The following is a 19,798-nucleotide window of genomic DNA, read 5'->3' as shown; positions in this document are numbered from 1 at the left end:
TCGCGGTTGTCACTTTTCTCGCCCAGCTTTTCCTCTAGAGTTAGCATACTACTAACTCTATGACTGCAATGTTGCTTGCTATGTGCGTACATCACGCAAAGCCCACACCTATAAATCTGAAAAATACCGCGCATACAATAAACGTTATGGGTTGTTTACGGTTCTGCACAAGTGCATTTCGAACCCGCTGTGCCGCTAAACAGGCTAAATTAAATGTCTAGCGTCTTCACACGTGTCCTGCGAAGGTTGGTCCATTTTGAATATTACGAGCAGATTTGAATCTCTTTTCACGAAGTTGCTTGTAAAATTCTGCAGTTCCTTGTTGCATTTCTAAGGGGCTCATTTGCTCAAAAAAAGAAGAATGAGGAAATTTCAAAAATAGGTAGCCTTTTCGTTCCTTAGATGGGTACCTGACAGTAATTCTCATATCCGTGAGTCTTCCTGGTGTCAAATTACCGGTTAGTCTGGACTGGCACATTCATTTAAATTGTGTCAGTTTTGGCAGATATGAGAATAAATGTCTGTGCAAAAGTAGTCACTCTCATTACGTAGCGTATGCAGCAATGATGCCTGGTTTCCAACCATTTCTATCTTAGCTCTTCTAACAAGTTCAGACATCTTGCAAAAGAAGAAAAGACAAAAAATGAAACATGTTTCGGTATATAATGTACAAAAGGGTTTCTGAGATTAGGAAGTTTGCTGGTGTAGGGTGGGTTTGGTTGACGCAGAACTGCAGCATTCTTAGGTCTCCTTGGGAGGCCCTTGAGAAGACACCATAAAGGGAAAAATCATTTGTGCTGTACTAGTAAATTACTCCGTACAATACCTGAAAAGTTAGTCTTACCATAAGAGTAAGCCAGAAAAAAATGCAAAAATGAAAGATGGGTGATAACGCTGTCTTCAACTGCCCCCACCTGCTTGTTATGTTGTTATTATGTCATCAGATTTTGATGGCATCTGCTTGGGCCTATTAAATGTTTTTTTTAAGGTCAACTATATTGCATTCTAAAAGAGCCAAAGACTGAATTTTGCAAGTTTTGATAACTTTTACTTAGCCACAATGGCTCAAGTATGAGAGAATACATTGAAATCTGTGATGTAACACTGATGTATTGCCGCTGGAGTGTTGGCATGGAATTATTAAAAAAATGAAACTTTAGCCTTCGTTTCCTCTGTGTTAACAATCTTTTGCCTAGAAATTAATGCAAAAAGAGTTTTGAAAGACTATGTTAGCAGTGTGAACTGATTTATTGATTCTCTTTAGTGTCCCTTTAACCTGCCAGTGGACTAAAAATATTATACTCATTATGATGCTACTGCTGATTAATTAATATCCTCAGTTAAAATGAGTTGGTTTGTGAAGTATATTTTTTTCAGATGAAATAAATATCTTGCTCATTCCAGGCTATTCTAAGACAAACCTTGCTGTTAATTTGGGCTTGTTTTAATTGCACTTTCACTGCTTAACCAAATTCATGCCTAATTCCTCGGCGCTTTCTTTCCGTTCCCAGCACATATGCAGGTCAGCGACGCTCGCGGGCGGGGCCGAGATCTACAGCCGCTCGGGCTTCGACTTCCTCTTCTCGGGTGCGTACAGGGGCTTTGTTTTCTTGCGTCAATTCACAATCTAGGCTTTATACTGATGCTCTCGTGTTACTACACAGGGCGGCACTAACCTATAGACAAGTGGCACATTAGTACAGGCCCTTTTGCAGTGGCTATGCTATGCTGTTTTGCTGTAGAACACGAGGTTGCAGCCTCTATTTTATGCCTTGAAGGATGCAGTGAAAGTAGCATGCAGAAACGCTGGCCTGCGCAGCGTGTCGAAGAATTTTGGTCGGTACAAAGCTTAACCCAATCCCATTTACAACAGCATTCTTGCAGGATATTGACCCCTTCAGTCATAGTATGCACGATTTTGCATGGCAAGATAGTGCATCACAAGCAAAAGTACCAGTGAAAAAGGAGGATAATGCTGTTTAAAGTGTGTCTCATACATTTTGAAACATTCCTAATTGGACTTGTGTGTCAAGTTTCATTAACATGCGTGAAGTGTTGGTAAAACGGGTTGAGGGTGACACATGACTACAGCATTGAATAATGCTAACTGCTGTGGTACTGCCTCTTTGATGGAAATCAACATACTTTTCCACCTTGATGCCTTCTCTCTAAGTGGCAGTGTCAAAACAAACAACAGACCTGCATAATAATGAAAAAACAGTGATTGCACTTTGGCCTTAGTGTGAGATGAGACTAAGCGATCGCTAATGTTCTCATTTACTTCTTGTTGTTGCAACAGAGAAAACGTAACACAGGCGAATTAGGATTGAAGAGAGCAGATTGGACACTGCCGTGTTTGTTGTGCAGTCGCAGTAACCGGCAGTAGCTGTAGTCATCACAGCCAGTACCAGTAATCGTAAGATGGCAGCACTATGCTAAAAACTCTCTGCTGTCTGCCATCTTGAACTGCAGCCTTTAGCAGCGAGTGTTTGCAAACATACTTCAAAGTATTCTGAATGCAACTAAGAGGTAGTGGGGTCAGCCATGTTATGTAACCTGGCCCAGTCCATTATGTAACCGGCAGCCTATTAAAGTGACCGGTAACACTGGAAGAGGCATGGGATGGTGTCGTCCGACGTAAAACAGAGGGAATGCTTGGAGACCGCTGGGAGAGGCCTTTAGCCTGCATTGGACACGAGATAGGCTGATGATGGTGACACTGCAGCATTTTCTAAGTTTACACGAGAGTCAGTTTATTACAATTGAACTTTGGTATAAGAAAATTGCATCCGTCAGAAAATTACCTTGTTTGCATCCTCATATTGGCAAGCTACATTTTAGATTTCCTTTGTTATTTGTGGTAATTCATTGTATCTGTATGTCAAGGTTTGACTGTTCATCCAGTACACCCGCTTACTCTCAAAATTATGTTATCCCGCACTTAGTCCTGTTCAGGAGTTGACAGCACTATAGGCACAGCTAGGCTGCAGCAAGACAGCATGCAGCAAGACATAGGTTCAACTGTACAAGGAAGTCAAAATAACTGCTCAGTAAAAAGGTATTAGAGGAGAAAAAAATGCACTTAACACTCTGAGGAGGTAATATGCAAACATATGTACCTGCAGTAGGGCTTGCAACCAATGCCCAGCAGAGTCAATATTCAAAGTGTTACGTGGTGCTTGCAATGAAATACTAGGTCTGTGTCTGTGAGAATGGTGGACACAGATCCCGATTTAACAATGTTGTTTCGTGAACTATTCCAGCTCCACCGACTTCAAGGAGTTGGAGAGTATTCAGGTTCTTTAGCACGGCAAGAAAGTTCAGTTAGCTTCTCATGACTAGTCGTGTATAGTAATTATTGTCTTTCATGGTTAGTTGCAAGTGCTACAAGGCAGTCATAAGCAATAAGTTTGTCTCATGTTTGCGTAGTTCTATTGCGCATTGTGCAATCTCGAACTGAAGAAAAAAAAAGAATTGATTGTTATCGTTAATAGCGCATTTTGACCAGGTTATGTGCTATCTTATCTTGCATGCAAACTGTACCACTGTTTAAAATAGAAATCGAGAGCCGAAAAGTTAGGACTGAGGACAATGGCGAGCGTACCCATTTCTTTAATCTTGCGTATTTCGGCAATCTCGAGAGCCTCGTCTAAACACCTGTTGGCGTGCTTTTCCAGATAAGCGGTCGACGGAGAACAGAAGAAACGTGGACAATGGAAACACGAGAGCGTCGAACAACACGGAGCCTCTGCAGCCGCACTCTCTAGGTAAACTGGCTCTCAACACACGGGTCAAAGACTGTTGTTTCCTAAACCGGCGTTTTACTGTGGATGGCTTGAGACTTCAAACATATAAAGTTACATGCCACTGTGCCCCAGTGGCTATAGCATTGTGCTACTGAACCTAAGGTCGCGGGGGCTATGTTTTGATGGGAGCAAAACGTAAGAGCGCTTGTGTAATTAGACTAAGGTGCATGCGATCAAAATTAATGCAAGGTGATCAAAATAAATCCAGAGTACCCCATTACGATGTGCCTCCTAATGAAGGGTTTAGGCAATAAAAGCGCAGCGTTTGTTTTTATATTGAAAGACAAAATTTCTTATTAGAATTTAACCGCCATGGGAATGTTCATCAGTCCAGTGCAATCCCGACAATTCGAAAACTCTTAATCTGAATTGAGGGCTAATTCAAACTGCTCTGTTGGTCGTGGCAAAGTCCCATGTATTTGAATAGAGAAGAACTCCTGCAAATTCGAACTCCAAGAACCACACAACCGTTATTTCAAACAAAAAGCTCTCACTCCCACGCCCCGCTTTTCATACATACCCAAGCCGAAGGTGAAGGTTCGACATGTTGCTAGCTACTAAAATGTTGCGTGCCATCAAAAATGACCAGGAAAAACGTGCAGGAAGTTTTAAGCAATCTTCTTTTTTTCTAATCCGTAAAGGCGATGAGACAGACTTGGTGCATACGTGTAATCATTGCAAACTGTTGCATCTACAGCACAGCATTTCGGTAAATATGATCGATTTGCAAACTCACACAGTCATTTGGAGCTAGAAGAATGAACCAAACAGCAAAGACTTCTTGTATTCAAATTTTCTGATAGTCCCGCACCTGTATATTTTTTTCCTCTTAATGAAAAAGACTGGTACAAATTCTTAAAACCAACCACAGTGGCTTAGTGGTCGTGGCATTTTGCTTTTGAGCATGAGGTCATGGTTTTTTTTTTTTTTCCGCCACGGCAGCTGCATAAACATGTGGGAGGGGGGGGGGGGGAGGCAGAACGCAGGAACACTTGTGTATTCAGAATTAGGTGCACATAAAGAACTTCCGAGTGGTCAAAATCAATCCAGAGTCCCCACTACGATGTGCCTTATAATTGGATCGTGGGTTTGGCTCGTGCAATCCAAGAAATCAAAATTTTAGATGCTTGTCGTGTGGTTGCGAATGTCCTCCAGAACAAGAAATGTTCAAGTGTGTCTAGTGGCTAAACAAGGTGCATTTCTACGCTTTGTACTTTCTCTGGCTATGTCTGTTGTTTTGTGCAGTTCCTTTGTGTGAGATAGGATTCTGACAGCTTACAACTACGGCCCTTTCCTTTCGCTTGGCATCACAGGACTTCCCTCGGACTATGCGGACACGGAATCCAACGCCAGTGTCGCAGCGGCTGAGAGTCTTGGTGAGGACGAGAACTTCATCGATCTGGCGAAGGACAATGCTCCGCCAGCCACTGCTGGGTGAGTGGGGAAAAAAAAAAAATATGCAACACGACATGCCACTGTGTGATTGTGTGTATCGTTCAGAAGTGGTTGTTGCCCATCTTTGATCAAAATGTGCAAAATACATCGGGAGTAAGGATATTCAAGGACGTGATAAAAAAGAGATATAGTGTGGAAACGTTTTCAGGAATAGGTTTGCTGCCTGTGGGCATCGCCATGTAGAACATCGGAAGGGAGCTTCACCCCAAGCCATCTATGGGGATTCATGTGGAGCTTACACGCAAAGTTTTCATCAGATGTGGGTTAGAGGTGCGCATTGTATTTTCTCTAGGTTACCTCGTGATACCATTGAAGCTCGGGATCTTGCATCAATCTTTCTCCTCTGACCATGCTTTCAAAAGAAAGAAAGTTCTGTGTCAAACTTCTTTCTCATTCTCTGTTCTTGCTCTAATCCAACAAGTGACACTTACCGTATTTATTCGCGTATAACCCGCACCAAAATGTGAAAAAACGCGTTTAAAAAGTGGGGGTGCGGGTTATCTGCGAATTTTTTCCTTGGGAGGGGGGGGGGGGGGTCGGCTTCACCGCAATGTGCGGCGGCCTCCCCGTGTAGTCCGCCATCCCCATCGTCATCGACGCTTGTCAAGCCGATGAAGGGCCAACGAAAGGCCAGCATTGTTGAGCCTCGCGTTAGGCGCTGTTTAGTGTACTTACCCCAGTTTGCACTGTTTGCCTGCTTTGTTTTGGCATCATGAGTGCGACTCGACGGCAGTGTTTCACAGCGAAAGAGAAGCTAAAGATTATAGCCGCTGCCGAAGAAATCGGCAACAGAGCTGCTGCAAGACAGCATGACGTCGACGAGTCGTGCATTCGCGACTGGAGGAAGAAAAAAGAGAGTCTCGAAGCAACGAACCGGAACAGGCGAGCGTTTCGGGGTCCGAAGACTGGCGCGTACCCCCACCTCGAGACGCAGCTTGCGAAGTTCATTGAGGAGCAGAGATGTCGTGGCCACGCTGTTTCGACTGAGATGGCGCAAATGGAAGCCCTGAAGTTGGCCCGGGAATTGAACATTCCACGTGAGTTTCGTGCAAGCCGTGGATGGCTTCAGCGCTTCATGCGAAGACATGGATTTTCTATGCGGCGGCGAACAACCATGTGCCAGCGGCTTCCTGAAGCCTACGAGGAAAAGTTGTTGAACTTTCAACGATATGTGATCGCACTTCGGAAGGAGCACAGCTATTTGCTGTCTCAGGTGGGAAATGCTGATCAAACACCTGTGTACTTTGAGATGCCGATGGACACGACCATGGAAAAAAAGGGCTCCAAATCAGTCAGCGTGCTGACCGGCGGAAATGCCAAGCTGCGCTGCACAGTCATGCTATGCGCTTTGGCTGACGGCACGAAACTGCGCCCGTATGTGATTTTCAAACGCAAGACGCTACCTAGCATTCCACTGCCCCCAGGAATCGTTGTGCGTGCGGAAGAAAATTCGTGGATGAACAGTGGCCTAGTCGGTGACTGGCTTCGAGTAATCTGGGAGCGAAGACCAGGTGCCTTGCTGGCACGCCGGTCGATGCTCGTACTAGATTCCTTCAGAGGCCACTGCACTGATGCGGTGAAGGCTCGCCTTGCCGAGACCAGCACCGACCTCGTCATAATACCTGGCGGCATGACGTCCATGCTACAGCCACTCGACGTGTGCCTGAACAAGCCGTTCAAGGCACACGTGAAGCGGCTGTATGCCCAGTGGATGGCCGACGGTATGTACGCCCTCACACCGACGGGACGCGTGCGAAGGCCTGATATTCCATTGCTGTGCCAGTGGATCGTGGATGCGTGGAAAGCGATACCGGCCGATTTGGTGCGCAAAAGCTTTAAAAAATGTGCGATCAGTAATAGTCTGGATGGTTCCGAGGACGACTACGTCTTTGAGAGTGGCGATGAAGCCTCGGATGGCAGTAGTGAGAGCGGCGACGATTAAGAATCGGATAACCAGTGACGTGGTGGCGGTCGTTTGAATAAATGTTCTGAAAACGAAATGATCACTGAGTGTGAGTTGCATCTTTCTAGCGCTCATTTTTTTTTTTCAGGTAAACGTGCGGGTTATACGCGAGTTTTTTTTTTTTTTTTTCCGCCGAGTTCAAAGTTAGGGGTGCGGGTTATACGCAGGGGCGGGTTATACGCGGGTAAATACGGTACTGCTTATCATTCAGTGTCAGCTGAAGACACTTAGGCAGACAAAAGATATTTGCTCCAATGTCTTGACTTGAGGTGCAACTGATCATGTCTTTGCAGGGGTTTTAGAAGTGTTAAATGTCAAGTGTTATACAGTAGAACCTCGTTGATACATTCCCGTTACGTACGTTTTCCCAGCGCCAACGTTTGGGATCGAGAACACAAAAAATCACCCAGTAGAGTTACACTCATTTTTTACCAGTTCACACGTTCCTGAAGAAACACGATTTTTCGGCACCAATGTTCAGCACGTTGCCAAACTGCGATCGTATGATATGTTTTGCAGTCGCTAGATCCCATATAAACAAGCAAATGCACGAGACGTGCGCGATTGGGCCATGGAAGCTTCACCGCAATTCTCGCCTGCCCGTCTCACGGGAAAACAAACGACGGCACATACAGTTTCTTATTTCGGTGGAGCAAATCTCCGCACGGGTCATCGCATGCCGCATTGACAGCTATCACCGCCAAATCTATTGTGATAAGCATCTTCACCTATCTGTTTCACAGTGTGTGTGGGGCATAGTGTCATTGGTAGCGTACTGCACACTTTTCGTTGGTGATAGTAGTCCGAATGCACGACCGTTCCCTGCTGCAGGCGGCACGATGTGGGCATCACGTTTCGCTTCGGCGGCATCCGGTGTCGCCCACCAACTCAATTTCGCTTCGGTCTCCCGTCGCCCTCTTAAAACACCACTCAATATGAAAACAACTAAACCCATCTGGGGCCTCCCCGAGCACCACCAGCTCGACGTGCGTCGGCGTCTCGTGCCGCAACGATCCGTGCGACGCTTTGCATTGCATAGATGTCAATTATAGTTGAGTCTGTCAAATTTCTTTAGTTACTTTGGATCTTACCTTTTCCCTTTTAGTACGTTTTTTCTGACGTTTTCCCCCCAAAACGCACAAACAACATTCTACTGTATTACATTTTGTACATCTCAGTTCGTTTGAAACTCTGCGATGCCAACAGTGTCTCGGTATTGATAGTGGGACGGAAGCTGTGGAGAAGCTTCTGTCCTCCTAATCGCGCAGCGCGCGAGTTCTGTGTAATTTCCTGTCTTTGTTTCTTTCGTAGCAACTGGCCGTTATTCAGCACTTTGCGCATGGAGGACATCCGGCTGCTGAGGCTGCTCTCTGTGGACCACATTTGCGACTTTATGGTGGAGAACAAGAAGGTCAAGTTCTTTCTCAAGTGAGTGTCCCAGTGGGCTGAAGTTGCATGCATTTGTGAAGTCGTGTCTTTTTTTTTTTTTCTCTCTCTCTTTCTTCACAGAGCTGAGGCGGGGACAGCTCGCCTCGGAACGTTTTGCAAAATCGAGGGTTCGATGTGGACAGAATATGTTTCGGATGACTACTTCTTCTCAGTGTTCAATATTTCAGCATGGCATTACAGACCCCGACCGATAATTCGGGACTTGATGAGAGGTTCCTACAGGTTCGAATAATCGGGAGCCTGAAATATTGGATTTGCCTGGAATGGACATGAATTTATTCTGCAAGTCACAGGGAAAAAAATTTGGCAGAACCCATCTCGCTATGGAATGTTGACATTAATGTGATTAGCATTGAATCAACATAGCGACAAACCGTATTGCCAAATCCATCACTGATGTGTAGCCGCCTCCTTTAATTTTGGTTACTACCATCTTTATTATCGTCATCTGGATTTATTCAGTTTTACTGCTTTTGATTTTGAGGTGGCACCTGCAAGGCATCAAAACGAGAAACTGTTCTTTCTGCTTGACTCAGTGGCCGAATTAGCATGGACCGTCCAGGCGGCGACTGAATCAGTGACTGGCACCATGTAATGTGTCAAAAATTTCATTTGTCCACGCGCATTATGTCTATGCTACCGGTGCTGGTGCCTCGGAACTGTCCTGAGCATGTCGGAATAGCTTTTTGGCAACTGTACAAACATTTTTCACAATTTGTGCAGAGTCTGAGCAAGTGATATTTACATTTGCTTTTATGCTCTTGCAAAACAATATGTGGCTTGGCCAAAAAATGTCATAGTGCTTGCTGAAGTTTAAAAATTTCATGCAATTGATTTTTCTTTTCCGTTATCTTTATTTGCTACAGAGTAACATCCTCTGAAAAGGTTGACAAAGAGAATAGATACAACGGGTTCACTATCTACAACCTTCCCTATCCAGGTATAATATCTACTGTTCTGCTCAGGTTAACTTATTTTAGAGTGCTGCAGCTTTTCGTGAGAATTTGCTGACCTGAGGACATGTTAATGAAATATGTGGATATTTCTCAGGTTGCGAGTTCTTCAAGCACTACCGAGACAATGACTATAGTGGAGAAGGACTCATCTACGACTGGGATCAGGTACTTTATGATGTTTCGCTTTCGTTGCTCGCAACATCTTGTGAATTCTCCTCGAATGCCGACTTTCGAAGGCAGCAGTCCTAAGCGTTGCGGTGTGGCAAGTAAATTGTGTGGAAAGTAAGCTAGCATTGCCAGCTTCCAACAGTGAAGCATGCATTCCTTAGGCAGTGCACTTATTTCCCGCTTTTTTTCCATGTGCAGCATTTTGTGAACGCCCCCCTCAACATTCCCGATGACGCGATCACCTCTCAGCTTAACATTGACTGGACAATGTACAAGGCAGGTGTCTTTTCTTTTGTGTGTTATGGGCTTTTTCCCCAATTGGCGATAGTGCTTCCATTTTTTGTTGTGCAGAGGATTCGGCATTTGGGCCATGTGCTAGTGTTAATCTGGCTTATTGTATGAGTTCCTTTTATTTAAAGCCATGGTAATTTGCTGCTGCGGGTACTGACTTGTATAATACTTAGCATTTGTGAACGAGACAAAGGGGGCAAGCACATTATGAAAAAATCTTATGTATGGCCTTTCAGAAAAACAGAAAGAAAAAAAAAACAGTGAGGCAAAGGTCATTGCGTGTATCCCACATACCTAACTTGAAACATTCTTTTAGAAAAGTTGTGCATTAGGGTTTCCTGCTTTCACATTTTGTTGCCGCTGTGTCAATTAGTCCTTTTACTGACTGAATTTTTCTTTTTTTTCAGACATGGGACGTCGTGGTGCTTACCAGAAATTACCTTAAACTCCTTCTGAAATATACTTTTGATGGTGAGCTGTGCCTTTTGAAATGCTACGTGTCATGAGTGCTGCATTATCGTACTGCGAGCAGTTGTATTCCGCTCTTGCGTGTTTTGCTGTTAAACTTTGCGCATTTAGCAGAGGACACTGCATAGCTGGCAGTTTTAGTTGAGGATGTGTTGCCGCTTGCCATTTTTTCTAACTCTATTCTAACAAACCCTGTCTTTCCGGAAAAAAATTCACTGATGTGTGACGCACGTTAGAACCGTCTAACAGAACAAAAACTTCAAGAGCTGGTATCCAAGTCGCATGCCTCTTTCTCGGAGCCGTGCTCCCCATCTCGAAGGCCATACTTTGCCATACTGCAAGGGCTGAAAGCTTGTTTGCTTTGGACACCACCAACAGATGTTGTCCAATTGGTGACGCCCAGTCCACTATGGTTTGAGTGCAGTATATTTAACATGTGAGAGCAAACCACTATGAAAACCTAGTAGGGGAACAATGAAAGGTGTTATCATTTCACACATTGTAAGCATGAAAATCGAGCCTAAGCATTACAGTAGAGGGCATTAAATTGCTGGCCGTAAAAACATGGGCGCACAATGTGATCGCGAGCGTGTTAAAATAAAGTAAGTACGGCACTGCACTCTTGTTTCATGTGCACTGTACAACGTAAGCTCCACTTGTACAAGAAATCTTGCTGGTGATGCGATGAAAGATTTACAGCTTTTCTTTTTCGATTCGAGCCAGGCTACAGACAGAACCTTGAAAACGTTTGAGATTAATGGAAAGGCTCTTTTGTACCTTTACAAACATCTGTTCAAGTCGCCAAAGAAAAGCTTGCCAAATGAGCGGGCCCCTATTGGGGAGCTATCTAGTAAAATGGGTTAGCAAGTGCACGAGTTCACCGAGTGAGTTTTTTATTTGCCAATGTTGGTGAACTGCGTATCTTTCAGGGAAGTTTTGACTTCTCTTGCATGCATCCTCACCACCCCGTAACAATGTTTTGCAATGATGCCTACGCTGTTTTGCAAACGTTGCAAGTTGATTACGCAACATGTGCTGCCTGCAAAAGCTGCTGTGTGTTCCCCGCCGTCGCAATGCAGGCACGTCAGGGCTCTTGGTGCACTGTATCTCCGGCTGGGACCGAACGCCCCTGTTCATCTCGCTGCTGCGGCTCTCGCTATGGGCGGACAACAAGATCCACCCGAACCTGTCGCCCCTCGAGATGGCCTATCTCACGGTCGCCTACGACTGGTTCCTCTTCTGGTGGGTCAGCATCCCTGGACTTTATCAAAACTACAAGCCTGCTAAGACTAGGCTTGGGGCAAAGGGAGGCGGGGAGAGGGGACGTAAGGATGAGTGCTCTCAAATAATATTGGGAGTGTTGGCAACACTGTGTTTAGTGCAACCTGCATACTTTTAGCAGGCAGCCTTAGTATATCCAAATTGCCTTACATTATCATAAAGAAGTAGGATGCTGCATTCGTGTTGTGGTAGTGTGAGCATAAATGGATTTGTAGTAGCTGTAGAACACAAACTGACTCATTGTTTAGTTTCAAGGTGGTGTGGGCAGAAGTGTTAAGCGAAGTTGAGCAGCGTGGCTCTGAACATGTATTTTACTCGACACTTCGTTCCTTCTTTTTGTTGCAGCCACGATTTGCGTGACCGGTTAAGCAAAGGAGAAGAGGTGGGTTATCCTCAAGCACCAATTAGCACATTTTGTTACCTGTTAGTTTAGATACAGCCTTGGCTGTGCAGAGAGATTTGCTGCATTAAGCATTTCACTCATATTTTTGCGCACCAACCATTCGTGTTAGTGAACTTACTGCATTCTACCTGGTTTGCATTTTCTGAACTTCAGCAATGCATAAGTTGAGCCTAGCCGTTGTTTTATGAAAGCAAGTAGTGTAGCACGAGCAGACACGAGAGGCATGAACCAGGCATATGCAGCACGAAGTTTCAACGAAATTTTAATGATGATAAAAGAGGTGCTGAAGTCCTAGAGTAACAAAACTCGCACCAAATCAAAAGACAAATTGAAAGTTAACACCGCTTCGTCAAGATCCACGTCTGTTGTCTCTGTTTAGGCTAAACAGCCATTGCTTTTAAACTTGTAATGCCGAAACACAGTTCTACACCATGGAAAATTATAACAACCTGTCCACCGTTATTTCTGGCTATGGAAAATACATTTGTACAAAAAACATACTTTCAGTTAAAACTTTATGAATACAGTAATTACTAATCTGTTTACTGAGCTCTTCATAACTAAAAACTTTCTCCAGTTTATCAAGAATGCTACAACTATAGGCTGTGTATCAAGTTTCTTGTGCTTAAATCAGAATGTTGAGGTGTCCAACTCGGCATAACATATATGATGCGTTGGCCATTAGAGGGTTTAACTTGCATGTTCCGTTTGTGAACATTTGCTATGGTATCCAGGCCTGACTGCTTTTGCCATTAATTTCCAGATTTTCTATTTCTGCTTCAACATGCTCAAGCACCTCGACACAGAAGAGTTCTCCGTACTCTCACTGTAAGGGCTTTCACTTCGGGTGACAGACGCAGTGTTCTGTTTGGCATAATGACGGTTTAACATCTCACTGCCTGCTTTCATAATACTTGCAGAAAAGTGCCAAGGGAAAGGAGAAACACGTCGGAGAGCAACCTTGAAAGCATATTTCTGGGTAAGTCAAGAGCAACCAGGCACTTTGCTATTACAGCTCATCACCACCTCAAGTGGGCATAATTCATCTGAAATGGGGGTTTTTTGTGATGTTTCAAGGGTAAGCGATGACTTGGAATATTTACAGTGTTATTGTCTCAGGTATTATGGCAGCTTTATCTTGTCCTTGTTTCTTTGTTTTGAGGAAATCGTGGGCCTAGTTGTGGCCACGAGAGGTAGCGATTGCTGAAGTTGGTTTGATGGCATGGGGGGGGGGGGGGGTGTAGGCGTAGCGTAGCGTCAGAAACAATGTTCATAACTGATCCGTTATAAAGGATAGTACATAGAATACAAAAAACGCTCAAACTTTGCTGTAGCGAAGTCTTATCAAACACAACAGTACCGTCAATATAAAGCATATATTCATTGCACGCTGGTCGCAGTAAAATAGATCTTATATTTTTATTATATCTGTGTTTGTTATTTCGAGGTTTGACTGTACAGTTTTCAATGGTGTCAAATTTTTTTTTCTTGGTGTTATATTTGATATTTCAACTTGTTGCACCTGCCGAGGTGTCTCAGTGGGTGCGGCATACTGCCCCCGAGCACTTTCACTCTTCCCTTTCAAGTTTCAGTGGACTTCAGAAGAAACCCACCAGGTGGTCGAAATTAATCTGGATTCCGGCACTACGGCACATCTCGTAGCCCCATTGTTTGCCTTGAAAACGGTAAACCCAAAGTCACACTTCGGGAACCAGCGTCTTTGTTACCCGAGTCCCCATCTAAAGCTCTGCCTCCCGCACCGCTTACCACGACGGGAGGTAACCCTCGTTTGTCATCTGCCAATTGGAGCGGCATTCACTCCTTCCATCACGTTTAACTCTGTGGGTGCAAAGAGGCTATTGGCGCACCTTCTGTGTTACACTGTCTTCATTTCGGTGCACAAAGAAAGGTATTCAGCGCCGTGCTCCGCTCCACAAGCTCGAGAATCATCTCGTTACAGAAAGCTATTCTCGGACCCTGGACCCAGCCAACATTAGCCAGAGTTGCTCTAAAACCGCTGCTTCTTCTTCTTCCTTTTTTTTTAAAGAGTGTCGTGACTGAATAAGAAGCTATAGTCACTGTCAGATGCTTTTGCTGTGCTTGTGCCGACAGATTTTCTTGATCTTCCTTGCTCCTCATCTTTTCTGCCCTTACTCCATCTACCAGTGCAAAGTAGCCAACTGGACAGTTACCCTGTTTATTCAAATATAAGGTGAGGGTTTTTTTCCCAGACTCCTTCGTCTCCTGTATCTTTGATTACATCGATCTTAGGCTACTGGATTGCTCCGTTCGTGTTTGTGTCCAGCATGGGTGATAAGCCTCCTTCAACTATAAAAGAACTTGTAAAGGCTATGACTGACTTGAGTGCACAGTTTAACTCTAAGCAAAGTGAACTAAAGCAAGATATAAAGCATGTGATTGAATCTGAAATGGAATCTGTCAAAACTTCAATGGGCTTTATCAATGAAAAGTTCGAAAAATTTAGAACAGAGATCTTTGAGCTCAAAAAGACCCTGTCTGACGTGAAAAACGTAAACCTGGAAATGAAAAAAGAAAACAACCGACTCACAAATGAAGTGAAAACTCTCAGGCACGAATTGACTGAACTGCAGCAGTACAGTAGAAGAAATAACCTTGAAATCAAAGGCATCCCTCCAGCACCCACTGAAAATCTGATTTCAGTGATGACATCGATCTGTCATCTCTTGAGCACCAAGTTCGATGAATCCGATGTTGAAGCTATCCATTGTGTGCCCTCAAAAAACAAGGACGAACCCAACATCATTGTTAAGTTTGCTTCCAGGAAAGTGAGAGACAGCATTCTGAAAACAGCGAAAAAGCAACGGCTGAACACTACACTTCTGAGCTTTGACGATCACGAAAATCCCGTGTTCATCAACGAACATTTGTGCCCGGCAAACAAAATTTTGCTAGGTAAAGCACGGAAAGCCAAAAAGGAAAAACAGTGGAAACACGCATGGGTATCAGATGGCAAGATCCTGATGCGCAAGACAGATACCTCGCATGTTCTACATATAACCTGTGACGCTGATCTTGCTCAGGTAGTCTAGAAACATGGCCTTTTCCGTCGAGGAAATCAGTGCTAAGTGGCACGAGAGCGAAAACCTTTCCATTTTTCATTGCAATGTCCGCAGCATAAATAAAAATTTAGACCAACTCACTGTACATTTATCGCAACATTCTTTCCAGTATGATCTTATCGCTGTAACTGAAACCTGGCTTAAGAAAGGAGAAATACCGTACATACCGGGTTACACAACGCTATCTTTACCAAGAGATAGCACCGCACGAGGGGGTGGCGTTGCTCTTTTTATAAAAAACGGCATAGATTATCAACAGCTCTCGGATTCCTCTCTGAGCTCTAATACCACAGAAGCACTTTTTATTCGCCTTAAGACAGACGTCGTAATAGGCGTGGTATATCGTCCGCCAAACACGTGCACAAGTCAGTTCATATCTGATATGGAGTCCATTCTGGTTCCTCTGATGTCTTTTAATAATCAGTTAGCAATAGTTGGTGATTTCAATATCGACTTATTAAAGGATGACTGTCCAGATTATATTTTCTTACTGGAATCGTTCAACCTCAAGAATGTTATCAATGTGCCCACTAGAATTACACATCAGTCTGCAACAATTATTGATCACATCTTATGTAACCGTGATATGGATGCCTGCGCTGGTGTTTGTAACCAAAACATTGCTGATCACTGTTCAACTTTTCTGTTTCTGCCACGGTCGGGTATCGATTGTATTTGCCCTACCCATACCAATGTATTTTCACGGGTGGACTACGCGCATGTCAGGCGTTTGCTCGAATCTATTCATTTCGAAAATCTGTGTCACAGTGACGTTCACACAGAATTTGCTAACTTCGTATCTGCTGTTTCCGATGTAATTACTAAGTCAACACTGAAGTTTCCTCGGCGCAACTACAAACATGCCATATGTCCTTGGATTACTGAGGAAATACTCACAGTATTGAAAAAGAAGGATTCATACTATAATAAGCTCAAAAACAACAGAACAAATGCTTATTACTTGAAACAGTTTAAGTATTACAGAAACAAATCCGTGGCGCTGATGAGAAAATCAAAGAAATTGTATTATACTAATTTGGTTAATCGTCAAGGAAATGACACAAAGCAAGTATGGAAGATTGTAGGAGAAGTTACGGGAACAGCTAAAAGAAAACAGATTGTTCCTGTCAACTTGTCAATAGAGACTGCAGACCAGTTTAATCAGTTCTTCACAACATACGGTCAGAACAGTGCGCAACCTACTCCCTTAGCTTCAGTGACATCCGACATACCTCGATGTATTAATAATGAATTCAGTTTTTCGAACATTACTAGCGATGAAGTTGCAAGTGTTGTGGCGAACATGCCCACGAATAAAGCGGCCGGGCCAGACGGCATAATGGCTAAGGTAATCAAGGACAACATTGATTTGTTTTGTGTTCCTTTGTGCAGAATATTCAATCATGCGATACACTCTAGCTTATACCCCGATACTTTAAAAGTTGCAAAAGTTGTTCCGATATTTAAAACTGGTGACCCTAACAACCCGTCTAGTTACAGGCCAATATCTGTACTGAGTGTCGTCAATACCATTTTTGAAAAATTAATAGCTTTCCAACTGAAAACCTTTCTTGATGTTAATCATATTATTTGTCCTCAGCAACACGGATTTGTTTCTAGCAGGTCCACGTCCACGGCTGTAGTTACTCTATCACAGCTTATCCTATCTGCTCTTCATAACCATAATGTTGCTGTAAGCGTATTTATAGACATCAAAAAAGCTTTCGACACAGTTTCACACTCCATTCTTTTAATGAAACTGGAAGCATATGGTGTGCGTAGCGGGGCCCTTGAATTCTTTAAAAGTTATCTTTCTTCACGACAGCAGCAAGTTGTCCTCAAACAGTTCAAGTCTGCATACCAAACTGTTACGTGTGGTGTACCCCAGGGGTCAGTTCTGGGACCGCTTTTATTTTCGCTCTTTATTAATGACCTCCCCAATGCAATACAGTGTTCTCAAATTTTGATGTATGCGGATGACACTGCACTTATCTTTACTGGCAACTCACTTGAATCAATAGAAAATCCTATTAACAATGAACTCCAACGTATCTCGACCTGGTTTCGTAATAATCATCTAACTTTAAACACTGAAAAAACTAAATATGTTATTTTTCGTTCAAAACAAAAGTGTATTGAATTAAGTGATTTTTCTATATGTGTTGACAACAATGTTATTGATAGTGTGTCTTCTTTTAAATATTTAGGGGTCATGTTCGACTGCCACTTGTCTTGGAAGGAACAGGTGCACAGTGTGTGTAAAAAGGTTGCGTACGGTTGTTTTACCTTGTCTAAGGCACGGCGGCACTTTCCACCTGCTATTCTTAGATCACTGTATTTTTCATTATGTCACAGTCATCTCAGTTATTGCAGTGAATCATGGGGAATCACATACAAAACGTATTTAACACCATTGCTAAGACTACAAAAACGTGCCTTGAAAACCATGGGATTACCTTCTTCGAATAGTTCTAACAATAACATTTTTGACGCAATGCAAATCATGTCATTCACAACCTTACGCGATTACAAAATAGCTCTTATGGTTAATAATATTATAAATACCAACTACCCCTTACCTCTTGGTGCATTCAGTATTCCCGTCCGCAACACTAGACAAGCCAGCAATGGCAATTTTAACCTTCCTATTTGCCATAATGCGTACGGAGAAAGACGAATAGAATTTACAGGAGCGAAAATTTGGAACTCGTTGCCAATTGAAGTAAAGCAAGCTAGGAATTTCAAACTGACATGCAAGAAACATTTTTTGGGAATGGAAGCAAGGCTACAAAGTTAGTTTTTCTTCAATGTGTTTGTGATTGCTGTCCTATATGTTATTTTGTATTGGACCGCTTACTAGCCTCATTGGCTATCGGTCCAAATATCTGTGTATACATTTTGTTTGTGTTACTCAATAAAGACTTCTTGATTTGATTTGATTTGATTTGAGAGTCACCTCCCGTAATTTATGCGAGGCTCGTATATTCAGCTACTATACTTCCAATATGGTGGCAGCAGCACAGAAGTTCAAATTTCAGACTGCAGTGCAAATTGTATGAGCTATTAAGCCTTGGCAGGTGAAGCTGTACCATATTTTTGCGTGTGTAACACGCATCGAGAATTTAAAAATTTTCTTCGGGTGTGAATCAAACTTGAAGACAAAATTAGCATATAACGCTGACTGACTGTTCTGATTACTCCAGGGTTTTCCAATTGTTCAGTAATTCAGGCAAACCCCATCAAGTCTCGGTAATCCATCGGCTACTCTGTATCGCTTTATGTTAGAGCGAATACTGAAGTTCTTTTTCTCGGTGTGCCCCCCAACTACACCCTTGTCCCATAATTGTGACTGCCTTATAATCGAATAACTACAGTAATCTTGTTAACCTCTCTGCCCTTCACCTTTTATGTTTTCTCTCTTTTTAAACCCAAAATCAACTGTTCCTTGTTTTGGGGACCAACGAGCGTCGTTCCTGGGAACTTTTTCTAACCTGCCTCTTATTGTTGAAAAGTGAGAGAGTGCAGTGTTTCGAGTTTTCCGTGCGCAGAGGAGGAGATGCGTGGTAGCAACACGAGCCTCAACAGCAGCTGCAGCAGCTCAACGAGCGGCTGGAGCCAAGATGTGCCGCCGATGTACTTTCCAGTGCCCGTGGACTCCGGCGACGAGTACCCTTTGAGCAACGGGCAAGTTGATGTGCCTCCTTCTCGCCTATGTTCACTGTGAATTCACTGTAAGCAACAGTAGTACCACACTTCCTGGAGTGTTCCACTTAGAAAAAACTAACTCGCTCTCTTCTCAAGTTGCGCCGGTCATGTTGTGATCAGAATTTAGGCTGCTGTTTGCCCATTTCTTCAAAGTTTCTTGCGCAGTCGGCATGCTTACTGGTCCTCTTTGATTTTTGGAGTTCTGGCAGCAAGACTTTTGGCCAGACGGCAGCTAGTTGCGGTTTTAACGGGAAGCAATGTCAATGTGTTATGCGGCCTGGGATTGCAAGACAAACCAAAGTTACCTGAAGGTTACACGCTCAAATGCTGGAACAGCTGGCCAGGATAAACATAATCATGCTAGTGGAATATGTAACAGTGGTCCGCACACTCGTTATAGTCTGTCCATTTGTGCATTGCCCGCTTGGCAATATGTTACGTAGCATCACTTTCACGAGAGTTCGCACGACTCGGCACAAGATGCACGCAGTGCCAAGTTCACTATCTTTTCAAAGTGCAACTAACGCTCTTCGAAGCATCCAGTATCAAGAGGCGAAATCTCACAAAAGTGATTGTATCCCCAAAAGCGATCACGTAGCCCACTGGTGTTAATGAGTTGGCATTCTGTCATCATTTGACAAAAATGCAAAAGCACACAATCAGCGCGATTTACCTTCATATGTATAAACTTTCGTGCTGACATTCTTGGGCTTCGATTTTAGAAAGTCATTTCGGCAAATGGTGCTTCTCTT

At 43.5% G+C, this 19,798-nt stretch overlaps 1 protein-coding gene across 2 annotated transcripts in view; it reads left to right on the top strand.

Moving 5' to 3' along the window:
• The window catches only part of LOC142557422 (phosphatidylinositol-3,5-bisphosphate 3-phosphatase MTMR14-like), a 40,697-nt gene that overhangs the window by 9,498 nt on the left and 11,401 nt on the right, over nucleotides 1-19,798 (top strand). For both annotated transcript variants that reach the window (XM_075669260.1, XM_075669259.1), the window contains exons 5-17: nucleotides 1,512-1,587; nucleotides 3,678-3,767; nucleotides 5,120-5,240; nucleotides 8,536-8,652; nucleotides 9,540-9,613; nucleotides 9,724-9,794; nucleotides 9,996-10,073; nucleotides 10,496-10,559; nucleotides 11,636-11,798; nucleotides 12,183-12,219; nucleotides 13,004-13,068; nucleotides 13,161-13,219; nucleotides 18,890-19,025. In XM_075669260.1, the coding sequence (XP_075525375.1) occupies nucleotides 1,512-1,587; nucleotides 3,678-3,767; nucleotides 5,120-5,240; nucleotides 8,536-8,652; nucleotides 9,540-9,613; nucleotides 9,724-9,794; nucleotides 9,996-10,073; nucleotides 10,496-10,559; nucleotides 11,636-11,798; nucleotides 12,183-12,219; nucleotides 13,004-13,068; nucleotides 13,161-13,219; nucleotides 18,890-19,025 (1,151 nt within the window). The remainder of the gene's footprint in view (nucleotides 1-1,511; nucleotides 1,588-3,677; nucleotides 3,768-5,119; nucleotides 5,241-8,535; nucleotides 8,653-9,539; nucleotides 9,614-9,723; nucleotides 9,795-9,995; nucleotides 10,074-10,495; nucleotides 10,560-11,635; nucleotides 11,799-12,182; nucleotides 12,220-13,003; nucleotides 13,069-13,160; nucleotides 13,220-18,889; nucleotides 19,026-19,798) is intronic.

This window comes from Dermacentor variabilis, chromosome 9, assembly GCF_050947875.1.
Source record: "Dermacentor variabilis isolate Ectoservices chromosome 9, ASM5094787v1, whole genome shotgun sequence".
In the NCBI taxonomy this organism is placed as follows: domain Eukaryota; kingdom Metazoa; phylum Arthropoda; class Arachnida; order Ixodida; family Ixodidae; genus Dermacentor; species Dermacentor variabilis.
This window is presented reverse-complemented; position numbering and strand designations above follow the sequence as displayed.